At 38.7% G+C, this 24,411-nt stretch overlaps 1 protein-coding gene across 6 annotated transcripts in view; it reads left to right on the top strand.

The window, feature by feature from the left end:
• Pcsk5 (proprotein convertase subtilisin/kexin type 5) overlaps window positions 1-24,411 on the top strand; it is a 434,410-nt gene that overhangs the window by 71,210 nt on the left and 338,789 nt on the right. For all 6 annotated transcript variants that reach the window (XR_011704087.1, XM_027940145.2, XM_071600559.1 and 3 more), the window contains exon 3: window positions 19,445-19,558. Coding sequence is in view for 5 of the 6 variants with exons in the window: in XM_027940145.2 (XP_027795946.2) it covers window positions 19,445-19,558 (114 nt within the window). In the remaining variant the exon portion in view is untranslated. The remainder of the gene's footprint in view (window positions 1-19,444; window positions 19,559-24,411) is intronic.

Raw genomic sequence — 24,411 nt, 5'->3', positions numbered from 1 at the left:
AGAACTCCTGAGTGTTCTCAGAACTCTCTTCCTGACATTATCTCATTTTCCTCAAATATTTTAAACACATCTTGAGATAAAAGCAATGATTTAAAACTTAGGTTTAGAACACAGTTGAAAAACACATGCCAACATTGAGGTGATTTATTGGATAGCTATCACAACCCCACCAAAGGCTGCCTGTCCTCACAAAACTCGGAATCTCTGCTCTGCACCTGGGATATTTGTCCAGGATATGTGGTGGTTACTAGGTGTGTACGTGTTTATGTGTGGCTGAAGGAATAAAGCCTACAAATGCCAATCCATGACTAATAGCAGTAGAATGTCAGTTTGATGAGGGCCATTATTAATTTATGGTTCATTTCCATTTCACATATTAATTAAGTGCTCATTGCACATCTACCATATAAGTATAATAACTATTTCCTTGTGGGCCTATATGACAAATTAACAGTTCATTGTCACATTTAGAAAGCCAAATGTCTGTTTTAAATAGCATTTTTTTTCCTCTCTTGCCCAGGCATGTGGGGGTTATTAATCTATATTGTTTCAATTGCTTATAAAAGCCAAAATGGTGGGGGAACAGTGGTCAAAGGCAGGCCTGAGAGGGATAGACCTTTCATATCACAAACACATTGTAAGCCTGCTTGGATTCAAGTTTCTCATTTGTAAGATGAAAGAGTTGATCTAGAGAATCTTTTAAGATTTCTTTCTCCAAAGCAAAGAATCTATGGCAGAAAAGAGCCTGCCAATAGAGGTAGACCACAGGCCATTGTTAGTTGTTGATAACAGGTAGCCATGGTTGTCCAGAGAAACAGGACCAATGGGAGATAGATATCTCCTATTGGCACCCTGTGTGTGTGTGTGTGTGTGTGTGTGTGTGTGTGTAAACAGAGGAAGCTGGGAGAAAGACAGAGAGATTGCAAGGAAATGGCTCTCTGTTGTGGAAGCCAGGAAGTCCTATGATCTGCCTTCTACAAGTTGGAGACTCGGGAAAGTTGATGGTGTAATTCCATTCCAAGACCATAGGTCTGAGAACCAGGGAAACCACTTGTATGAGTTCCAGTGTGAGGGTAGAAGCCCAACATTCCAGCTCAGACAGGCAGGGAAAGGAGGAAATCTTCCTTCTGCTTTTTGCCTTTTTCAGGTCATCAATAAATTGAATGGTACCAACTCACATTGGAAAGGAAAATCCTCTTTCCTGAGTGCATGAGTTTGGATGCTAATCTTATCCAGAAACACCCTCACAATTTAACCCAGAGGTCATGTTTAATCTGGACACTGTGTAGTCTAGTCAAGTTGACACATAAAATTAACTATCATGCATGCTTATTAGTGACTTTTTTAAAAGTAAGGTTATTTCCTCTTAGGTTTATGGAGTGAAGACTAATGAATAAAGAAAGCCAGTTGTTTGTTTTTTTAGTTGCCAATTCCAGAATAAAAGAGAAGGCATAACTTGCCTATGAACATGTATGAAAATACCACCAGTGAAACCCCACATCATGTACAACCACAAGAATGGCATCCCAATTAGAATGTTATACTCCATATATGTAAAATATGTTAAAATACACTCTACTGACATGTATATATATATAAAGAACGAGAGAGAGAGAGAGAGAGAGAGAGAGAGAGAGAGAGAAAATGCTTGGAAAGAATGATATCCCAAACTCCGTAGCTGCTACCTGAGGACCACCTGTCACTAGCAGTTACTTAGTTTGGAATCAGAAGTGGACTCCAGCATATGAGCTATTGAGGGTACATTAGAGACAGGTGGAAGAGATTGAAGGAAAGATCCTGTAAGATGTACAAATATAGAATTAAGGATCCTGCCATCAGGGTGTTTACCCTGCGCTGCTGCTGTGTTGGCCTCTCTTGGCCTTAAGCCCTTGTGTCTCCCTGTAGGTATGTCACAGAAAGGAGCCATCTCTCCAGAAGCCCTTCCAAAAGGCAATCTTCATAGATTGTATCAGAGATTTCTTACAATGGCAATTGGGAGACAAAAATTCTCACGAATTAATTATATTCTGAAGAGTGTGCTGTAGCTCAAAAGTGCAAAATGACTTCATCGTTGTCACCTACAATGTTTCCCAATAATGATTTTTAAAGACTTACTTACAAATGGATTATTTATTGGATACATTACCTAGGAGAGGTCAACTCATCATTCTAACCTCATGGGAATGTGCTCTTGAAAAATATCTTTCTTCTTACTATAGAAGTGAACATACTTTTAGTGGTTTTACAGATTTTAGTAAATTTAATTAATTGCAGGTGAGCTTACCCTTGTTTTAACTCCAAGTGTGTGTCCCTTGCCCTGTCAATCAACATATCAGTGGTACCTGACTTACAATGGTTCCTCTTATAAGGTTTTTGAATTTACAATGGTGCAATAGTGATACACATTCAGTAGGAATCATACTTATAATTTTAAATTTTGATCTCTTCCGGATCTAGCAATATGCAGTATTGTTCTTTCTCTGTGCTGGGCATCAGTGAGCCACAGCTCCCAGTCACCTACATAATCACCAGGGGAAGCTACGGATACCCCATACTGTGATGTTGAGCTAGAATCTTCAGGAGGTTGTGCGGGTATTAGCCTTTTCTCTGCTATGACTCAAGGATCAGAACAACTGTTAAGGGGAGAAAAGTTTATTTAAGGGCTCACAGTTTCAGAGGTCTTAGTCCATGGAAGGCTGGCTCCATTTCTTGGGGCTTGAGGTGAGACTGAACATCATGGTGGAGTGTGTGGCAGAGGGAAACAGCTTACATGAGATCAGGAAGCAGAAAGAGAAACTCCACTTTCCAGATAAATATAAACCCCAAGCCATACCCCAATTCCCCCCCCCACCAGCCACACCCTACCACTTCACTTAATCCCATTAGGGATTAACTCACTAATTAGGCTAAGGTTATAACCCAATCATTTCTCCTCTAAACTTTCTTGCATTGTCTTACATGTGAGCTTTCCAGAGACACCTCACATCCAGACCAAAACAGTGCATATTAAATGCATTTTCTTTTATGATATTTCAATTTAAGATAGGTTTATTGGGACGTAATCCCATTGTAAATCAAGGAGCATCCAAATGTGACAATTTTGTGGCAAGAATGGTGGTGACACTGGAAAAGAGCTGTTTTCTACCAAACACCTATTATGTGCCCTGCACTTTTGCTCACAATGAAATAAGGAAACAAGTAATCAGGTAAGTCCAGTCACTTTGGCAGGGTCACATAGTATGTGTTGCTTCCTAGAATTAAATCTAAAACCATCTAGTTCTGTGCAACCGATTTCTACCACGACCTGTATTATGAAAACCATTCATCACTGCAAGTTAAATCTTCAACACAAAGGAACATTAGTTCTGCCTCTGCATGGCTTTTGATCCTTTTAGCTTGGGTCACATGTAGCCTTAGTAAATAAAGTCTCCAAGGGTAAAGAGCTAATCCATTTTCTTCTGCTTCTTACTGCAAATACAGGATGACTTTTTTTTTTTTTTTCCCCTTTGAGAGCCTGCATCAACAGCTGTTGATGCACTTTGGATGTACAGCTTTCCTGAACAGTCCTTTAGATAAGGGTTGGGTTCTAATTTTCTGTATTGTTAACCAACTTTGGACAATTCATTGTAGTGATAAGAGCATGCTGAAACTTTTAAAAGGTTGCCTCATAAAACATTATAGAGCAAGAAAGAATGAAGGGCAGTCCTCTGTTGCTAAGATATGCCCTTTAATATATTATTGTAACTCCCTTACTGAGCCATTAGCACCTCCAGGGAAGGACTAGCCTTTTAGTTAATGCCAACAATTAACTAAATTGTTTTCCTTGACCCAAGAAGTCAGAAGTATGTTGGTAGATTCACTGTCACAACACCAGTGACTACCAGTGTCTGGCACCTAATAGGTGCTAAATAAATGTGTATTGAATCAAATTGATTTGAAAGCTTAGTAAGAAACAACTGTATCAAACAAGTGTTGTGAAAGACCAGTCCCAGGAGCTAGGCCAGCTGATGCAAGGCTTTGAATGCCAGTCTTAGATTTCAGAGGGTCCTGTTCCATTCTTCATATATAAACAGGTAAATTGATTGACTCAGCAAACACATATTGGACATCTGTTGTCAGCTAGACAATCTACCAAATGCCAAGGACACAGACACCTCTTCCTTCTAGGGGCATATGCTTCATGAAGAAGCCTGACAAGTCAATAGTTAAAATGCTTTTAATAATGGTTGTAGCAGAGAAAAGCTGAGGGTGGTCTGAAAGCACCTTAGAAGGACACTAAGTGTGTGCTAGGATCAAAGAATTTATATATGGGGGCCCTCTGGCAGAAGCTTGGAAGATGAAATAAATGACGTTCAAACTTTACAGAAGTCAGAGGATTATTAGGGGTTTCATTTGTCAAGATACAAAAAAATAAAAAAATGAAGGTCTAAGTTAGGGTAATGGCTGTGGAAATGTTTAAAAGGGTCAGATCTGATCCATCTCACAGACTACCAGTACTTATTTACTTTATTGTAGACATCAGTATGTGTGTAGCCTACTTGTTTTTCTAATCATGACTCTAAACTCCAGGGTGTTTGTGTTTACTGGATTTGCTCTGCAGAAAACCTAGAAATCCAGTTCAGTGGGGGAGCATCACGGCCTGCCCTCAGGAGTTCTGCATCAGCACAGCTTTCCTTGGTTCTGGTCTTCATCCTAGGGCCACTGCTAGTTACTCCATAAGAAAAAAATAGTTGAAAAGTTTATTTTCCAAAAACAAACAATGAGCCGGGTGTGATGGCACACGCCTGTGATCCCAGTGGCGGGGGATGCTGAGGCAGGAGGATTCTGAGTTCAAAGCCAGCCTCAGCAATTTAGTGAGGCCCTGAGCAACTCAGTAAGACCCTGTCTCTAAGTAAAATATTAAAAAAGGCTAGTAATGTGGCTCAGTGGTTAAGTGCCCCTGGGTTCAATCCCCAGAATCAAAAGAAAAAAGAAAAAGAAAAAAAGAAAAACATAATATAACTATAATTTTTATTTTTCGTGATCTGGAGGCCCATTCTCAGAGGTTAATTCAGATTGTCCTTGTGCTAGACAAAAAGCAGGCCTAAAAAACAGAATTTTTCTAACCACATTGGATCTCAGAAGCTTTGAGGCTGTCTTCTCTTGTTTGAAGCAGGACATTTCCTTCAAGAGATGGCCTACCAAGGAGGGTGGAAAGAAGGTGGTTCAGAAGAGGCTTGCTGCTTGACCCCAATCCTCTGCCTTAGAGGACCCTTTTCTGGGGTCAAATCACTAACCTGGCTCTGTTGCTAAGCTCCTACCTAGGAAAATTGAAAGCCAAGAAGGACCAGGCTGGATAGCATAGACCTCCTGAATTTCAGTATCTTTATAAAATTTCTACCTTCATTGTCACACTTTGGTCAATTGAGTCTGAACTCAGATCTGCAGCTCTTGGCCCTAGTAAAAGAAGTAAACTTCTTCATGGGCATACATTGGCACACCAACTCATCATGTGGTGGCAAAGTAGGTACTGCTGTGCCCGGAACTGTGCTAAGGATTGGTGTGAACCCGCTCATTCAGTCTTCAGATTCTGTTATCTTGCCCATTTTACAAACAGAGGTTAAGCACCAGGCACGCGGTCACCCCGCTGTGGATGAACAAGAATTCTCAACAACAGGTTCCTTGGACTCTAGAATCCAACCCTTATTCAGCAACCATCAGGTCTATCTTTGCCTCATCTTGTCAATTCAGTCTAGTTCAGAGCAGCTGGGAAACCAAAGGTTTTAGTTACTAGTTTTTTGTTTTATTTTGGTTTTTAATTTGGAAAATTTTCAGGCCTTGAACTTTAAGAGTGCTCTTAAATTACAACTCAGAAGGTGCCCTTGAGGAAAAAAGGATTTCTGTCATCGCTGCCAAGACTGTGCCTAACAATTCTTTTGCCTGTTTCAAGTTTTTATTCTCCACTCATCAGACAACTCTTCTGTCATTTGCAGACTAAATGAGTCTTATGAACCATTTAAAAATGCTTCCAGTGAGCAACTGAGGATCCCCCAAAGTTGCAAGCATGGATATAAAAGCCCCACTGTATGTCCTTTTGTGCCCCATTTTCTTCTTCCTTCTCTCATCTTTTGCCCATAGAGTTTCCAGTGGAATGTTTGATCAGCTCTAACTAATCTCCAGACACAGAAATATTACAATGACTAAAGGGAGAGAAAGATGTTCCCCTCACCCACGCTATCAGTGGAAAGATATTTCAGAAAGGAGCCAGTCTGGGCTGTAGAAAATAACCTGGGCATGGGTTGACTTTTTCAGACTTCTTGTTTCAGATTCCTTCCCTTGTGTGATCTGATCAAGCTCCTTAATTCCGCTGTGCCTCAGTTTCCCCATTGGTAACAGGATGATTCTTTTGTCTGAGAGTTTGATGGTATTAAGGAAGGAATAGGTAGAAGTATAATTTTCTCCCTTTTCCAGAGTCTGGGGAAATCTTGTACTTTTTTGTGTGTCTTTTTTTTTTTTTTTTAAACCCTTTGCCTTACATGTATAGGGGCTGAAAAATGACTGGATTACCAATTATTCTTTTTCTAAAAGAGTAGTTAATGACACCACAAATTCTCTAAAACTTTATGAGTTCCCTGCTCTGGGCAAGCCACACCATGGCTGCCTTTGCCAGGAGGTGGGGGGCAGGGGGGGCTGGTGAAACTCACAGAAGCGACCCTGACTTCCTGGATGGCCGCGAGATCTGGGCATAATCCTCAGATGCCCTCTATCCTGTAGTCTAAGTTTTCATCCTCTGATTTCCTTCAGTCTCATTCTGAACTACTAAATATAATACCAAAGAAAGTGTCTGTGGAGCGTGCCCAGCAGGTGCTAGAATTTCCGTGGTCCTTTCTCGGGTCGCCAAGGCTCAGTAGGGTTGCTGGGAACTATGGTCAAGGCCAGCTCTCAGTCTAGTGCTGAGGCTCAGAATGTGCCAGGGTGGAACACTCTGGGCGTGGGGTGGGGATGGAGAGAATTGGTGACACCCTCGCTTCCCCAGGGGTATAGTAAACACACCGCATTTTTATGAACATTGACACAACAGACTCCAGGGTAAGCCATCCAAAACACACAGCATGAAGGAAAGAGGCTTGATGGTGGAAATGTTGCAGCTTCTGGGTCTTCAGACTGAGAAAGTGTCAGGTTCGATGACAGTGATGAAAATGTGTTTTCTCTCTCTTTCCTGGAGCCGCAGCCCCCGGGGCTCCTGTAATTGACTGTGGTGGGTATGGATTACACATTCAGGGAGCGGCAGGCCCAGTGAAGTGACTTGGCACTTTGCAACACACAAGGAGACCTCCAGGAAGCTGGGAGCTGGGGCACTGCTGGCCCTCCCGCGGGGCTGGCGGGAGCTGGAGCAGGCGCACTCATTGATCAAGCCCGTGTGTGCAGTTTCATGCTCTCTGCCCTGCAAGTTTTGTCAAGCACCACCTCAACCGTGGTTTCTGAGGTGAAGGAGTAGCACTCCAATTGAGAAAACATTGGGTTTGCCTCAGGCAACTGGATTTAGGGGAAAAATATGCCAACCCTTTTCCCGTTTGCCCAAGATTTTGGACAGTACTTTTCCCTGAAACTGAAAGGCATGCTTCTCCCCCACCCTTGACCAAAGTAGCTGTTTGCTAAATATTTCAAAGAGTGATGATAGTGTTTAAGAGCTGCCGCAATCCCAGTATTTTTGGTTACAAAACAGCCCTGCTCTCCCTGCCAATAGAAGGTTAGAGTTCACGAAGAAAAGTACAGGGGACACTGGCATCAGACACCTTCCCCAAGGCTGGCCTGTCTCTTTCTTTTTGCTAATTGGGGCCCCATCAGTTTTCCTTTCCATCTGTTCCTTTTCAGTGACTTAAGACTACTTGTTTGTTTATGGATTTTGAGCACATTTTAAGGTTTAAAAATGAGGATTGGCTTCATGGGAACCTGGAGCACTTGTGCTGGTTTTATACATCCCCCTAAAAGTTGCATATTTACCTTATTGCAGCAGGAAAAAAAAATTGGCTTTAATGCAGCCCCATTGGATTCATTGAGCAAGAGCTTGCCAATATAACAATGGGTAGTTTCTTGATTTCCAAGATTTTCAATCCTGACGACGACAAGATTTAACGATACTAGAAAGATTTAAAAAACCGAAACTACCAAGTGTATTTAGAATGTCTCTCATGAAAAGAAATAGTGGACAAAATTAAAAAGTGAAGTTATGCTGTTCTGAAAGGACATGCTCAAACCATCCCTCTTCAATTTTTCTACTGTGATCAAAATTATAGCAGTAAGTTCCATAGAATTTAGAAACAAAAGCTATTGCCAATTGTGTTTAAATAGCTAGGAAAATAAGACAATATGTGCAGTGGAGCTGAATTATTCACAGGTGAAGAGTGTTTCTCTCATGAATGTAACTCTCATGATCATCGTTTATGTCTACGGAATTAGGAGGTATGTTATTGCGAAATGCTGACATACTTTTCGATATTTAACAGATCACCCTGTTGTCTGCTTGGAGAAATAATGAGAATAACTGCTCTTTCCTGTGCCAACATTTTGCCTCTTTTTATATTAATCGCAGCTGAATGGAACAGTTTCTCCACTCTGTACCAAATAATGCTCCTCTTTGTATTCTCTTGATATACAACTTGAGGGCATCCAATTTTTACAAATACAGATCTGGGAATATCTTGAATGATTTATGCACAGAGTTGCAGGATTGGTCAAAGAGAACCAAAAAAACCAATGCTTTGTGTTAGGGTAAAATTGTTGTTCTTGCATTTTTCTACAACTTCTAACATGGTAAGGGCAGAATAAGATGTAACTTATATTTACTTCAAGTGTTGAATGGATTTTATTAGTTACTTTGCCTTACCTTTCAAATTGCTTAGAGGATGATTATTTCAAAAGACATAAATATATGTAGAATGAAGTCATGCCACTGTGTCTAATGCAGTGATAATCTTCATTCCAGAGTGGAGCTGAAGGAGTTATGTGCTGCCTCCACTCAGTCCCTGCGTTAAGAGATTGCATTTAATCAAACCTGTGAACTTAACCCCAGGTGGCACTCAGACAGTAGAATTAGTTTTAGGTACTTTAGAATTCCATCTCCTTTAAATCCTGTGCAATCAAAATTGTTTTCAAATTTGTTCTCATTTCTTAAATTAATTGTCCTGAGGTTTAAAATTTAAAAAACCCTGAAATGCAAGATAGAAAATGGAAGAATCTCTGGATATAATCTTGCCATTCCACAAGTATTTAATGAGTTTACATCACTAGCTTTTTCTGTTAATACCCCAGACTTGCTTCAGGTTCTGGCATGCGCTCACATCTTTTCCTTCTTTCATTCCTCCTCTTTTCTCTCCTCCTCCTCTTCCTCCTTCTCCTTCTTCTCCCCCCACCTCCAGCTTCTCCTCCTCGCCCCCTCTCTCTTAACCCACTGAAAAGCATCTTGTCATGAGTAGGAATAAAGGAGGTATTTTTTTCTCCAAAGGACAAATTAAACTGTCCCCAAAGACAAACATACTTGAGACAAACATAAAATAAATGACCTGCTTTCAGTAGATTTTCAAGGAAGTTTAGGAAGTGACAAGATTAATAAGAAAATTAACTGGAATTCTTTTGAAATTATCTTTCCTAGAAAGATTTTAAAAAAAAAATCTTCCTTGCAAATTGGGAGAAAACTGCTTATGGGTATTGTTACTAGTGGCCAGCAGAGACAAAGTCTGAAATGTTTTAAAATATTTAATATTTTATTAAAAATTTATATTGTTATATTATAATATTAATATATTTTTATTAAATATTAATATTTAATATTACAATATTAAAATTCAAGGCTTAAAATATTTAATATTCAAGTGTTAATGAAATATGTCCAAATTTTTTCTTCTCAGCCTGACACCTCTTTCCGTTTAGCTTTAAAAGTTGATTTCCCGTCATTTCCTTGCTCTTTGGTAATTGATTTTAAATTAATATTTCTTCTACTGTGTGCTTTGATTGTAGACAGCCATTGACTACTCCAGTGCTGGCCATGTCTTCCATTAGTCTTGAGGGAAGCATCACGAGATTGACATTATTCAGCCCTTTGCCCCTTTACTTTATGACATGACTGTCAGTGTCTACAGGAATATTCCTAGTTCTTGGCCCATATCAACCCCCACTTTACTTTTATCTGTTTTTATTCATTTTAATTGTAGACACTCTTTTTCATTACTTCTGAAATTTAGGCTGGTAAGGTTGAGGAAATGACTGTATCTTAAACAACAAAAATCTGCCTAGGCGTTGGTTTCAAGCAGGGGTTGAACATGGGTAGGGGGTCGATGATATATTAAAAACATGGAATCATAGGTGGAAAGAACATATCTTTTATTAATAATTTTACATGTTGTTCATTGCTAGTAATATAAACATTCTTGTGCTACTCTCTGTTGTGGAAATACAAAATATCCTATTATAATTTAACACTGAGCCTAGACTTCTGACTCCTATTTTATGTACCCCTTCCTAATTAAAATGTCCTGTTATGTTTATTTTAAAAACTAAACAGACATTGATACCAAGCAAATGGATTAATATAATGTAAAAACATACATTCATCTATACCTACTTATTGAGGGCCTATTGCCAACCATTGCTTCTGGTACTATGGATACTAAAATCTGGTTTCTTTCCCATAAAGGAAGTAGAGGAGTAATCAAATAAAATACTGAGTACTAAATACTATATGAGCCTTTGTATAGCACATTTGTATAGCACATTTGACCTCACCCCCTTAATGATAATGCCATTTTACAAATGTAGATATAGACTACCAAGAGTTTTATGGGACTTTCTGAAAGTGGCCAAGCTAGCTAGTGGTTGGGGTGCTCTCCCAAGACTTTGGGCTGTGCACTGCCCATCTGTGGTGTAGACTAGCCCAACTAGACTCCTCTGGATACAAAGAGCATCGTGCTGTTATGGCATATATAAAGAACAAACACTGGATATTTTAGATATAGTGCCAGAAAAAACTACTTTGCTTTTAAAAGCCTATACTGTTTTGTAAGATTCATCTAATGATGGGTACAAAACCTAATTTAATGTTTATGGTTTTGTAAGATTAGTTCATTGAGGGTATTGTTTCCCCTTTTCATAGCGTTTCGGAGGTGCTGAGGTCCAAGATCAAAGGATACAGGAACTATGTCTTCTATACTTGCTGATAGACTGAATTGCATTTTATGCCTTATGTTGGAATGTCTCATGCTTGGGACCCTCTCTATCCTAGTGATCATTTTATTTCTCTGCTTTTTAGATGACATTCATGGCACCTATGATTTTTATTACATAATTGAAAGGATGTGATGTGTACCAAAGCCTGCCCCACTAAACCCGCTTATCCTGATTCATATCACAAGGGTACCACCCCTACCATTGGTCAAGGGGGTCTCTTGGGCCTTATGTTTTAGAAGGTCTTGCTTCATTCCTCTTTCAGCTGAATTTGTCTCTGTCATTTGAGGAGTTGGAACAATTGTGGGGACATAGTCATTCTGAATGTGTGGCCCTTTCTAGATTATATTCCAGGTACTCAGGAGTCCAGAGCTGGTTGATGAGATGGCTGGAAGTGGGCTTCCAGGACATCTGTGTGGACTTTTTCTTTATCCACTAGAGGGCGAAGTATAATGTCAGTACACCTGGGGGATTGCTATAGGGGTCTCTGGCTCACAGATCAGCTACAGACAAAAATACACAGATACACAATCATTTTAGATCTTTTGCATTAGCTAGCCACAGTGCTTTTGACATTTTCTTTGAGATCTTTATTTAACAAGTTCCTTACTATAAAAGGTTTTGCCTGGCTTACCTAAGAGTCCTTGATCACTCTCTACCTATTCACATTACTTACTTTTGGGATTATTTATCACTCTGAAAGTCTATTATATAATATTTCATTTATTTACATGTTTATGCTCTGATTTCCTTTAGAATGGAAACTGTGTTACTTAGGGCAGGAAATTGTTTGTTTTTCCACTGGCATTCTTTAGCAGCCTGAACAATACCTGCCACATAGTAGCCAGCTAATAAATATTTTTGGAGTAAACAAAAAGGGGATGGGGAAAACATTTTCCTGCATTAATTCTATTTAACTATTTTTCCATTTTGCACATCATTTTAGAAGTGGAAAAACAAAACAACAAAACACCAACCAGGCAAAAACTGAAAAATAAACTTTCAGAAGTGTATACATAATAGTTAAGTTGTTTAAGGGGAGAAGTGTGATCTTAATTCTCTGAAGTTGACTATAATGTAATAACAGTAATGCTTTGAGTTTTTCCATTTACATATAGCAAGACTAAATTGATAACACATTTTTAAACTTTGGCTCTTAGAGAAGGCCTACTAAATATAAAACTTTATGGTAGAGTTGAGTTTTTCAGTTTGGCCTATATTGTCATCCATAACAATGTTCCAAGTGTACATGCAGTATTTATTTCACAACTTCCTTCTAAATGACCTTTCAAAAAGTATATGATTCCCTGTATTCTTGACCAGATGTGTTCTATAATATCAACCCATGGTGTTTGCAGTTATTAAATAGGTTCAAAATGTCTGTTCCAAGCAAATCAAGTCTCCCATCAAATAAAACATAATGTGTTATTTTGTTCATAAGTAGCTATTTTTTTCTTTAAAAAGACTGACAACATAATGTCAATATTTAGTAACTTATTAGTTACAAGTTACTAGTTGGAGAAAAATTGAATGTTTAAACATATACTTTCCCTAGAAAATTAAAAAAAAAAAATTTTTCACTGGTTAATTCTGACGGTTTACCAGAGTTTTAGAGAACGTCTGGGATATGTTGCCTTCTGATTTTAGGGCTTAGGAGCTGCATGTCAATAATAAAATGTCTTCATCAGTCCTTTTCCATGGCACAAAAATTCCCACTGTGCACTGAACTCATACATTTCTTTTCTTCTAATCGAGACAGCTCTATTTTGTTTTCAGCATCAGAGAAGGAAACAGAGAAGAAATATTTTCATGTTCATTTTCCTAATGTCAAAGATGATAAAAAAGATAGAAAATGCAGAAACTATTTTGTTTCCTGGCAACTGCTTCATTCAGATCACTAAGTGGTAATATAATTCACTTGTCTCCTTTCTAAACACTAAATCTTACATCTTCACAGAATGATTTCAGGTCGTGTATCAGCTGGAGCATCAACCTCATCTCTCTATGGCTTTGAATAAACTTTTTGTTCCCAGTCAAACCAGAGAATAGGACTATGTAGGCAAAATTTCAAAGCTAGCAAAAAGAAACTGGAGGGTATATTTAGTCCATCTCCTCTTGTTTTACAGAAAAAAGAGGCTCACAGATATCATATAGGATCACATAGGATGTGAAATCTAAGGGAACAGAGTTCCCCAAATTCCGACTCCATTATTAATACATAATGGACTATTTTATGTGTCATTGTTTATTTAATTAATTTCTGTCTCTATATATTTAGGTTATTTTCAGTTTTTAGTTTCGAACTAGCAGTGCTTCCATAAATGACTTTGTATAGTGCAAATAAATATGCAGGATAAACTCATAAAAGTCGAAATTACCTCCTTTGTTGTTTTCATAGGTATTATCCAGTTATTTTCCACAGAGTTGTACAGATTTATAGTCTCCTCACCATTATGTGAGCATGACAGTTTTTCAGTGCTATCACTAGTAGTATGTTATCAACCTTTAGTTTGTTTCTACCTGAAAGGCGAAAAGTGGCATCTTGGTTTGGTAGTTTGCTTTTGTTTTAATACATATATTAGTCAGCTTTTTGTCACTATAACAAAATATCTGGCACAGACTATTTACAAAGGAAGGGAGGTTTATTTAGTACACAGCTTTAGAGGTTTGAAGTCCAAGATCTTTGGGCCTTATTGGTTTGCCCTCTGGTGCGAGTGGCAGATGGTGGCATATAAGGGCAGGAGCACATGTAGGAGAAAGTGGAAAATTCACACAGGAATTGCAGAGAGAGAATAGGGTCCTGTGGTCTGTTTCCAGATAATACCCTCAATGGACTTCCCACTAGGTCCAACTCTTAAAGGTCTACTACCTCCCCAAACTATCACCTTTGGAGGGGAACATAGACCATTTAGACTATAGAAACATGTAAGATATTGGGCACATTTTTAACTTGATTTACCTTTCCTGAAATTTTTGTACTTCTAAACTTTTTCTATTTTCTTGTTGATTTGTTCTCTTATTGATTATAGATTTTTTTTTCTTTTTAGTATATTAAGTGGATGGACTTTTGTTCATGGTAGGAGCTGTAAACTTTTCTGTATGTCTTTTAACATACTTTTGAGTTTTGGCCATGCAAATACATTCTTTTCTATGTCAACTTGTCGATTGTTCTTAAAAACCTTTTAAATTTATATTATGCTTACATAAACAAACCTATTCCAGTTTTAACATTATTTTAGAAAACCTCCCCTAATTCTTATGGTATTTTTATGTTTTTATTTGTTAGCTTTTTATATTTACATCTTTGATCCCTATGTAATGGGTCTTGATTGAGATGTGAGATTTGCTTCAACTTTATTTTTCCCCCATTGGTTGTTCTAACACCACACTTTATTTAGTGATTTGTTTTTCCTCATTGTTTTAGGGTATCACCATTATTACATACTATCTTCATATATGTTTTAAGTCCATTTTTATTCCATACACACACACACACACACACACACACACACACACACACTTGCTGCCAGTAAATTTTAATCATTAACCTCAATATATCTTAATATTTAAAGAATTGATTTCCTCCTCCTCAGTATATGATGTTTTTTTTATGTTGATGCCATAATTTGTTTCCCATTTATATTGGGAAAACATATATTCATATGATAACATCTTGTTTTTCTCCTGTTACTCATAGATTACCTGCCCCATGTATAATATTACCAAGTTGGTAAATTCTAAAATAATGAAACACGAGTTCAGCTCAGATTGAGGGGGCAGGCTTCCCACAATTACGAATGAATGTGTTTTGCTTGTCAAATTGGAGAGGCCATCCTTAGAGAAAGAATCCTGAGCAGTATATCCTCAGTGTCCACTTGGACCTGGGAGGTGGGGGGAGTGCTGCGGGAATAACATAGGCATGTCTTTAAAACCTCGTAGCATGCACATGTTGAAATTAATGGAGGAGAGATGTGATTTCAGAAGTCCTATGTTTTCACAGTCTGGGTAGACTGTAGTTTCTTAACGTGCGAGAAATGGAACTTCTGGAAGTTAAACCAGTGAAGGAAAGTGCATGATTGTTCCTTCTCCTGGGCTGACCATAGTTGTATGGAAATGAATTTTAAAGGTCTTTTCTTTGCAACGAAGTTCTTGGCAAGAAATAAAATCTGTATAATGCATTACCTCTGAGTTTTGCTTAAAGAGCTCAAGGATAGACATATGGATAATAGTTTAAAATATAAATATGGTCTTTCCAGTCATAGAAACCTTCTGATCCAAGAGGTACTTTTCCTGTTCTCCAAAAAATATACAGCTGTAGACATACCCATAAAGCACCAAGACAAAAATACATGGTATTTGACTCTTAAAAAAAAAGGAAAAAGAAAAAGAAAAAAAGCCACTGGACTTTTTTTGGAGTACTGCAGCCCTGTGATCAGACAGAGTGACTTGAAGTCAAATCCAGATGCCAAGTTGCTGTGTCACCTTCTAGCCACTAAACCCTGTAACTAAGCATTTTTGTTTGGTAAAATTACAGAAGAGATGCCCTTTGGTAAGATATTTTGTTCTATTTTAGTACCTATAGTTTGTCTAGGAAAATGGCTGTCACTGGGTTTTCTCATACTTATCCCATTTGTCTGTTTGTGTATGAGCTGGGGGAGAAGAGCATACTTACAGTGTCAGTCTAGAAGCAATTATCTACCCCCACCCCAGTATACACTGTCGTGATTTCTAAGTGTTCCTTTACTGAGTCCACACTAGGGGAGGTTTGATACTTTCTGGTTTGTGGACACATATAGGTTGGCAGTGTGGAATTTATGAAGGCTCCATTGGAAAAGGTCATTGCTAATATAACATTAGTTTTGAAAATAGTTATATCCAGACAGATCTGCAGACATCTTTTACCTAAATGCAACTGTGAATTGGCTCAATCTTATCAGGAGGAGACTTACAGACCATAATATAAGGGTTGCAAATATAAGTTGCACAGTTGAACTCGTCATAAATGGTTTAAGTAGTGCAGTGATAGGGTCTATGTCAGATGTCATTTATGGAAATAATTATGGTTTTATGAAATGGAAAAGGTGAAATACTTGCTAAATTTCCCTGGTCAAATGCGAGTCCTTCAAAGGAAAAGGCAATTCATACTCATTTCTATATTCCCAGTACTGTGCCTGGCAAGTAATGCTTATTAAATGAATGAATTATTATAGAAAGATTGTTTGAAATGAAGAGGTTAAAAATGTTTCCTGGAAATAGATTATGTACATGAATTCTCCTACTTGCTGCTCTGCTTTAAGAAGGATACCTTAAATGGGGATGGAACCCAGGGGTGCTTAACCACTGAGGCACATCCCCAGTCCTTTTTATATTTTATTTTGCGACAGAGTCTTGCTAAACTGCATAAAGCCTAACTTGCTGAGGCTGGCTTTGAACTTTCAACCCTCCTGTCTCAGCCTCCCTAGCTGCTAGGATTGAAGGCATGCACCACTGCCCCTGGCACATCAGTATTTCTTCAGAACTCCTAGGTGTCATTGTTGAGAGTCAATGAATTATAAGAGACTCTTTCACAGAGAAATCTAAAGATCAAAACTGTTTAAGAGATGTAGCTCACTAGTAGAGTGCTTGCCCAGCATGTACAAGGCCCTGGGTTCAACTGCCAGCACCACCATCACCTCAAAAAAAAAAAAAAAAAAAAAAAAAGGTGTTTTTTAATTGTTCATGAGACAGGGAAAAAGTGTCCCAACAATCAGGTTCAGAAGTAAGCTGCTTTCCTTATTAATTTATGAGTAATTTTTACATATTATGAACATACGCCTTTTATGGTACAAATATTTTCTTCACTTTTTTGGCTTTTGCACAGGATGTTTCTTTTACATACACATTTTTTTTTTTTACTTTTATGCAGTGAAATCTTTCAATCTATTAATCTAGTTTTGTCTTCTTGTAGTTTCTCTTATTTATTTTTGCCTTAAAGGCTGACAGCAACTACCCCCCCCCCCCCCATAAAAAGGACTTTCTGACATGTTGTTAACTAAACTAGTGAATAAAAATAAAACACTTAAACACACACACACACACACACACACACACACAAGAAGGATACCTTAGTAATTCTTCTTCTCTAGCATATTAGTCAGCTTTGTGTTGCTATGACCAAAACATCTGACAAAAACAACTTAAAGCAGGAAGGATTTATTTTTTATCACCATTTCAGAGAATTCAGTCCATAGGCAGCTGGCTCCAAGGCAGCCATTATGGTGGAAGGGAACTTCAGAGGAAGGCTGCTCCACTCAAGGGAGTGGGGAAGGAGAGGGAGAGGGGGAGGGCAGCATGTCCCTAGTGACCTACTTCCTCCAGCCACACCCTACCTACCTAGAATTACCACCCTCTAGAGTAATCCTTTCAAATGATGAGTCCATCAAATGGATTAATCCCCTAATTAGGTTCCAAGTCTCATAATCTAATCATTTAATCTCTGAACTTTCTTACATTGTTTCACACATGACCTTTTGGGGGATACGTTATATTGAAACCATAACATTGAGCAATCCTTCCAATCAAGAGATGTTTTGAAATCTTTCCTGGATGGGTGAATGTGGAATTACAGCTGTTGATTACAAAGCCTCCTCTCCCTCAATTTTGAATTCCTTGTGGAGAGGAAGGATAAATGGTTGAATAGAATATTTTAGAGCACTGTGACTAAGTCAGCTATCAGTAGAAGAGATAATACAAATGAACATTTAATAACAAATTGAGGAATTCCACCAGGGCTTATACTGCATCTGAGGTGTTCCTTTGAATCTATGTGGTGCTTACTCTTGTATTGTCATAATGAGGACTTGTTTTTAAATATACTCCCAAATATATACCACTACAAATAGATTATATATCCTGTATTAAACACATTCCCCTGTTAATTTACTTAAACAAAAGTTATGGCTAAATATTAAGACTTTTCTCAAATGTAGCAGGTTTGAATTTTAGAACTGGCTAGGAGCTTATCATTCAGGAAATCGTGTTTCTGCTAGAGTCAGGACTAGGGTTTGTTTTTCTAATTCCCCAAATAGTGATTTTCCACCACACTGTGTTACTGAAGGCTGTTTTTTTGTTTTTTAAATGTGTGATCTTGGGGCATTTGGTTCCAGGACTTTTTTTTTTTTTTTTCTCAAGAGCATCGTATTTGGGTTCATTTTGAGAAAAGCATGTATGAATGGAATTTGATTCCAGTCTCCCATTCCCCCACTTTGTCTGTCCTCTCCTTCCTCCTCATACTCTCTTTCCTCTACTTTACTGATCTTCATTTCGCTCATTTATTTATTTATTTCTGATTGATTCTTTATAAATACACAAAGGTCATATATTTCATATATACATGAAATTCCCTTTGGTACATTTATATATGCACATCCCATGATTTTGTTAAGTTCATTCCACATTTTCTATCCATTCCTGCCCAGGATATTTAAAATTTTATGTATGATCTCAAATTTAAAAATTTGATATCAGTATAGGTCAGAGACATGTGACCTATACTTATATAGGATAAGTTCAACTTGGTTTTGTATGTAAAATTTTACTGGAACACAGTCCAATTCCTTTGTGTCTTATCTACAGTACTACAGTGGCATTAGAGACCATATGACCTGCAAAGCGTAGAATATTTAGTATTTGAACCTTTATAGAAAAAGTTTGCCAACTCAGTATAAAGTTAATAATGGAAAAATACCTTTAAAAAGTTAAACAGGCACATGCCTATAATCTCAGGAACTCAGGAGGCTGAGGCAGGAGGATTTTGAGTTGAAAGCCAGCTTCAGCAATGGCGAGGCAGTAAGCAACTCAGTGAGATCCTGCCTATAAATAAAATAAAAAAATGGGGCTGGGGATGGGGCTCAGTGGTTAAGTGCCCCTGAATTCAATCCCCAGTACCCCTCCCCCCCCAAAAAAAGTTAACACTGTCATTTCATTGTGAGTCATGTGCTTTCTGAAAAAGTTAGACGTCTGGCTTCTTTTTGAGATTTTTAAATGATCTGTCTATAAAAGACTAAAATGCCTGCTTGCATTAAAAATGAATAAGAGCTGGGTTTGTGGGGAATTGTTGTGCTCTTGGACGCAGGAATCTAGTTGCCATGATGAAGCCTGTGACCTTGACATCATTGACTGTAGACAGGAAATGCCTCAGCCTGTCACTTCTGTTTTGCTAACTGCAAGGTTACCTGAACTCACCAAATGCCCTTCTTCTTGGCAGGTGGAGTGGATTCAACAACAAGTCGTGAAAAAACGAACAAAGAGGGACTATGACCTCAGCCGTGCCCAGTCTACCTATTTCAATGATCCCAAGTGGCCAAGCATGTGGTATATGGTAAGCCCTAAGGAAGTCTGGCCTGGGGCCATGTCATCCAGTTTTGTGTTGTATGGGGAAAATCTCTTGGCATTGGGCAAACAAAGAAATAGTGATCAGGGGCTTATTCCTGTTTTAAGACTCACCATATGAGATTGGTTAATGGCATAGGATGTTTTCTGAATCTTTTTTTGAACTTAACCCTTGCTTTAAGGAGAAATAGAAGAGATTTCCAATTCATAGAAATTGTGTTTGAAAGTACCATTTATGTAGTGAGTTTCTGTTTGGACCTGAGGACAGAAAAATTCTAAGGTACCTTAGTACCTATCTATAATTGTGTTCATTTCTTAAACAGATTTAGTCCTCCTTGAAACCAGTGTGGTTAATGGCTACTGGTGCTTGGAAATCACTGAAATGACTCTGCTATCAAGAATCCTTGCTTAATATCATTTAATGTGTGTTCTATCCCTATAGGTACTAGTATTTAAAACTCGACCTTGAGAAAAGATAGTTGGAAAGAGTTTTTTTTTAAATTTTTTTGCTTCTTTTTAGTTGTATATGACAGTAGAATCCATTATGATATAATGATAGAAGTATGGAATATATCTTATTCTAATTAGAACCCCAGTCTTGTTGATGGACACAATGGTAAGATTCGCTATGGCATATTCATATATGTACATTTAAAAGTTATATCATATTCTTTCCACTGTCTTTCCTATTCTTATCCCCTCTCCTTTCCCTTCATTCCCCATGTCTAATCCACTGAACTTCTGTTCCTGCTCCCTTTATTGTGAGGGTTAGTATCCACATATCAGAGAAAAGATTCAGCCTTTGGAAAGTGTTTGACTTGTAACTAGTTCAGTGGTTTAAGTAAAAAAAGTTTCCCTTAGGGAAACTTGCTTAACATGCTTCACATTGCTGCCTTTGAATAGTATATACTTATCTAGTCTTAAGAGTTTTTAGCTTCATAATTATTAAGAAATGGGTTTAAATGCATTTCATTATTATTATTATTATTATTATTATTATTAGCACTCAGGATTGAACCCAGGGGGACTTTACCACTGAGCTATATCCGCAGCCCTTTTTATTTTTTACTTTGAGATAATGTCTCATTAAATTGCTGAGGCTGAATTCAAACTTGAGATCCTCTTGTCTCAGCCTCCTGAGACATTGGGATTATAGGCATGCGCTGCCATGCCCAGCCTATTACTTAATCATCAAATTCAAATGTCATCAAGTTGTTCCGTAATCTATAAAAAGCCCTCTACTTTTTACTTTTCTCTTGAAAATATATATATTGCTAAACATTGCAGAGTATTTTCCACTTTTTTTTTTTTTTAAAATAAACCCTATCCCTCATTCTGTACAAAATGTCTCCAAACTGATGAATGGACCTGAAATAGCATTTTCCTTTCCTACCTCGTGCTTTCCTGGATTCTGGCCTTCCATTCCTTCTTCCCCATGGTGCTCTCCCTGCCCTTCCCCACCTCCTTGGGTCAGGATCCTCCCACCTTTTCGAGACCACACCCAAGACCAACTCCTTCCCCAGATCTCCCTGTGTCCTCATCTGTCATCATTTTCCCTTCCTTGGGGTAATGGGCCATCCATTCCCGCTCCTCTGGGAATTCATCACTTGGCACTTTGTATTCTGCTTACTACTACTGGTTTTCAATCGCTTCTGCTAGATCACAGGGGTCCTTTGAGGTCAGGCTCTACGTTTTGATCCTTCTTTATATGCCCCCGAAAACCTAACAACCCTTGCAATGCTGGGTGTTTGTGCTTATTTTGAAGTGGGGGAATGTGACTGGTATTTTTCTCAAATACCCTTTTCCTGGTCTTAGAAGAAAGTGGAAAGTTGTGGAACTATTTTAGACTCCAAACAGTTTTATACAGAAAGCTCTATCATGTCTAAGGGGGGAAAAGAAAGGAGTCATAAAGGTAAGTTCAAAGGGAGGTGGGAATTGAGACATCATTTGATAGGAGTCACCTGAGGGGATGATAAAACACATGACAGCTTATTTGCTCTAACCAAAGAGAAGTGAACCACACGGGAAGGCTTAGAGCAAGTGTTGTCAGGAGCTAAGGAGCTTTGTCTGCACTGACAAAATAATAAGAATGCAGTGGTATTAGGAAATAAGTTGGAGGCTGAGGTTCCTCTGCACCTGTTTATATGACCAGGATGAGGGAGACCTTCCTTACTTCGGTTGCTGTCTGCATGTGCCCCCTGGATGGTGGGATTGCTGGTACCTATTCTAGATCCCCTTCATTATGTTAGCAGGGCAGGCTGAACTCTAGGAGCAGCCCTGGCCAAGACGTAGTGCCTTGGTTAGCCTGGTGACTAAAAGGTTCCAGTGTCTGCCTCCCAGAGTTTCATTGGAACATCTCTTTTGACATGTGGAAAGGATGAGAGAAGAGCTTTCACTGAGTTGTTTAAAATATTGGATGTTTTTCAATGCCTATTTGAATATAATAATTCAAATAGATAACAAATACTGGACACTTATTATGTTCTAGGCAAGGTACTAAGTACCTTATGTGCTTATGTGCTTAGTACATTGCCTAGAAATGCAATTAATTAATGCAAGCAAATTCGTGCATTAATATTGGCCCTGTTACAAGAATGGGAAATCTAAGGCTCATGAGGTTTATGTAACTTACCTAATATCTCCTGATCTGGAAGTGGTAGAGCTGAGATGCCAGAGCAGGGACATTGATGCCAAAGTCTGCTGGATGACACAGCATCCTATGCCTTTTCTACTGTGTACTAGCCCTGTGACGCAGACGTTAGTCCTGCCCATCAGGAACTCCTACTCTATCCACAATGAAGTTACTAAAATATAAGGCAGAATCGTAGGCACCATAAAAGATGAATACAGTGTCTTGAGGACAATCAAAGGACCTTTAAGATTTCCATTAAATGATTAATTTTCCCTTAACAAAAAGGAATGGGGCTAGATATGGTGGTGTATGTCTCTGATTCCAGTTACTTGAGATGCTGAGGCAGGAGAATCACGAGCTCAAGGCCAGCACAGGCACCTTAGTGAGTCTCTGTCCCAAAATTTAAAAAAAGAAAAAATAATGGCCAGGGGTATAGCTTAGTGTGAAAGGGGACTACACAAGGGTATGTATACAAGGAAGGAAGGAGCCCTCTTAGATGCTGGCTACCACAGCAAAATGAAAATTTACATGAGAAACCTTTAGCACATTGCCTGACGCTAGGATACCCTCAATAAATCATAATTGCGGTTATTGTTATCTTTCGATGGCTTCACTGAAATACATGCTGGGTTTTTGTCAGGGGGGTACTAGAGATGGAACCCAGGGCTTTGCTTATGCTAGACAAGAGCTCTGTTACTGAGCTACACCCCTAGACTTTTTAAAAAGTTTTATTTTGAGACAGGATCTGAGTAAATTGCCCAGATTGACTTTAAACTTGCAATCCTCCTGCTTCAGCCTTGTGAGTAGCTGGGTTTACAGGTGTGCACCATCACACCAGCCCATCTGTTATGTTTTTATTTGTTCTTTTAATCGCTACTAGTCAAAGATATGTGAGAGCCCATGACCAGTGGTCATCTTTGGAGCATTTTTTGGTGACACATTAGTGACATAGCTGAGCCATAGTTTTCCTTTCCTCCTTCTTCCTTTCTCTGAGCCCTGGGACCTGCTGCAATTTCTGAGGGCTACTTGGCGAGCGTCCATAGGGTCCTGCCTCCAACTCATGAGCCTGGGCCTGTTCCTGTCTTTCTGTATTTATCACAGGGGAATGGAGATTAAGGAACGGCATGAAGAGTGCTTGAGTGTCTCTTTTAATTAATTTAAAAGCTTTGCCCGTATAACACCTGCCCTTGGAAACCGGTGTGCAAAACCATTATGTGCAGCCTTGAGGTTTGGGCAATATATTCAGGGAAATGTACATTATGAGAGTTTGTTATAGACATGATGGCTGTGTAATTGTTCCTCTGCCCTGGCATATGGTGCTCCAGGAGTTAGAGGGCCCTGTCCTAGAAGTACAACTCATTTATTCTTGTGCCTATAAGCTACTTCCTCATCTGTCCTTTGTCAGGCAAGACACCAGCACTGGGGGTTTCAAAAGACAAGTGATTTATGCCTCCTGAGATCCGTAAAGCAGAGAAGGAGTAGGTAAAGCCTCAGAGAAAGCTTGATAGTCAAGCAGCTTTTCCCCCAAATCTTTTCCCAGAATCATGTGCCTACTTCCAGCTACTGGTGTTTGGGCATTGGCTGTAGTTTTTGTTTGCAGGTTGGTTCTTTCTGTTTTGGTATAGAATTTCATCAGAACTGTGTGGGTGATTTTAATGTCAGTATATGGCAAATATTCAATAAATGCTAATTTCATAAATGGATGAGCAAATCTGTGACCACCTCCATAGTAGAAAAAAATAATTGCTCACATTTAATGAGTGCTCAGTATGTGTGAGGTGTGTTGCCAGACTCCATCATGTAGTGTCTTACTACCAGTGTCCAGTGAGTCAGGAATTACTGTCTTCATTTTATAGATGAGGACATTAAAGCATATTAAAGTTAAGTTACCTGCCCAAGATCACACCAAGGGCATACCCTGGTGTTCAAACTCGTTCACTCTGTATTTAGAGACCTTGGATTCTAACTTCTACATCTGTGGTTTTTGAACTCCAGGCATCAGAATCACCTGGAGAGCTTCTTAAAATAGATTACTATCCACCCTCATCTTACCCCCAGCACTGAGTCTATACTCTGCATTTCTAACAAGTTCCCCTTGAGCCAATGCTGGGGTCCAGGAACCCCTTTGAGAATCCACTACTGTGCCACATTTTAAACACAAGGTTATGTGAGCACAGTATGCTCCTATCTCCCAATTATCAATTGGGAGA

The sequence above is a fragment of the Marmota flaviventris genome, chromosome 13, assembly GCF_047511675.1.
Source record: "Marmota flaviventris isolate mMarFla1 chromosome 13, mMarFla1.hap1, whole genome shotgun sequence".
NCBI lineage: Eukaryota > Metazoa > Chordata > Mammalia > Rodentia > Sciuridae > Marmota > Marmota flaviventris.
This window is presented reverse-complemented; position numbering and strand designations above follow the sequence as displayed.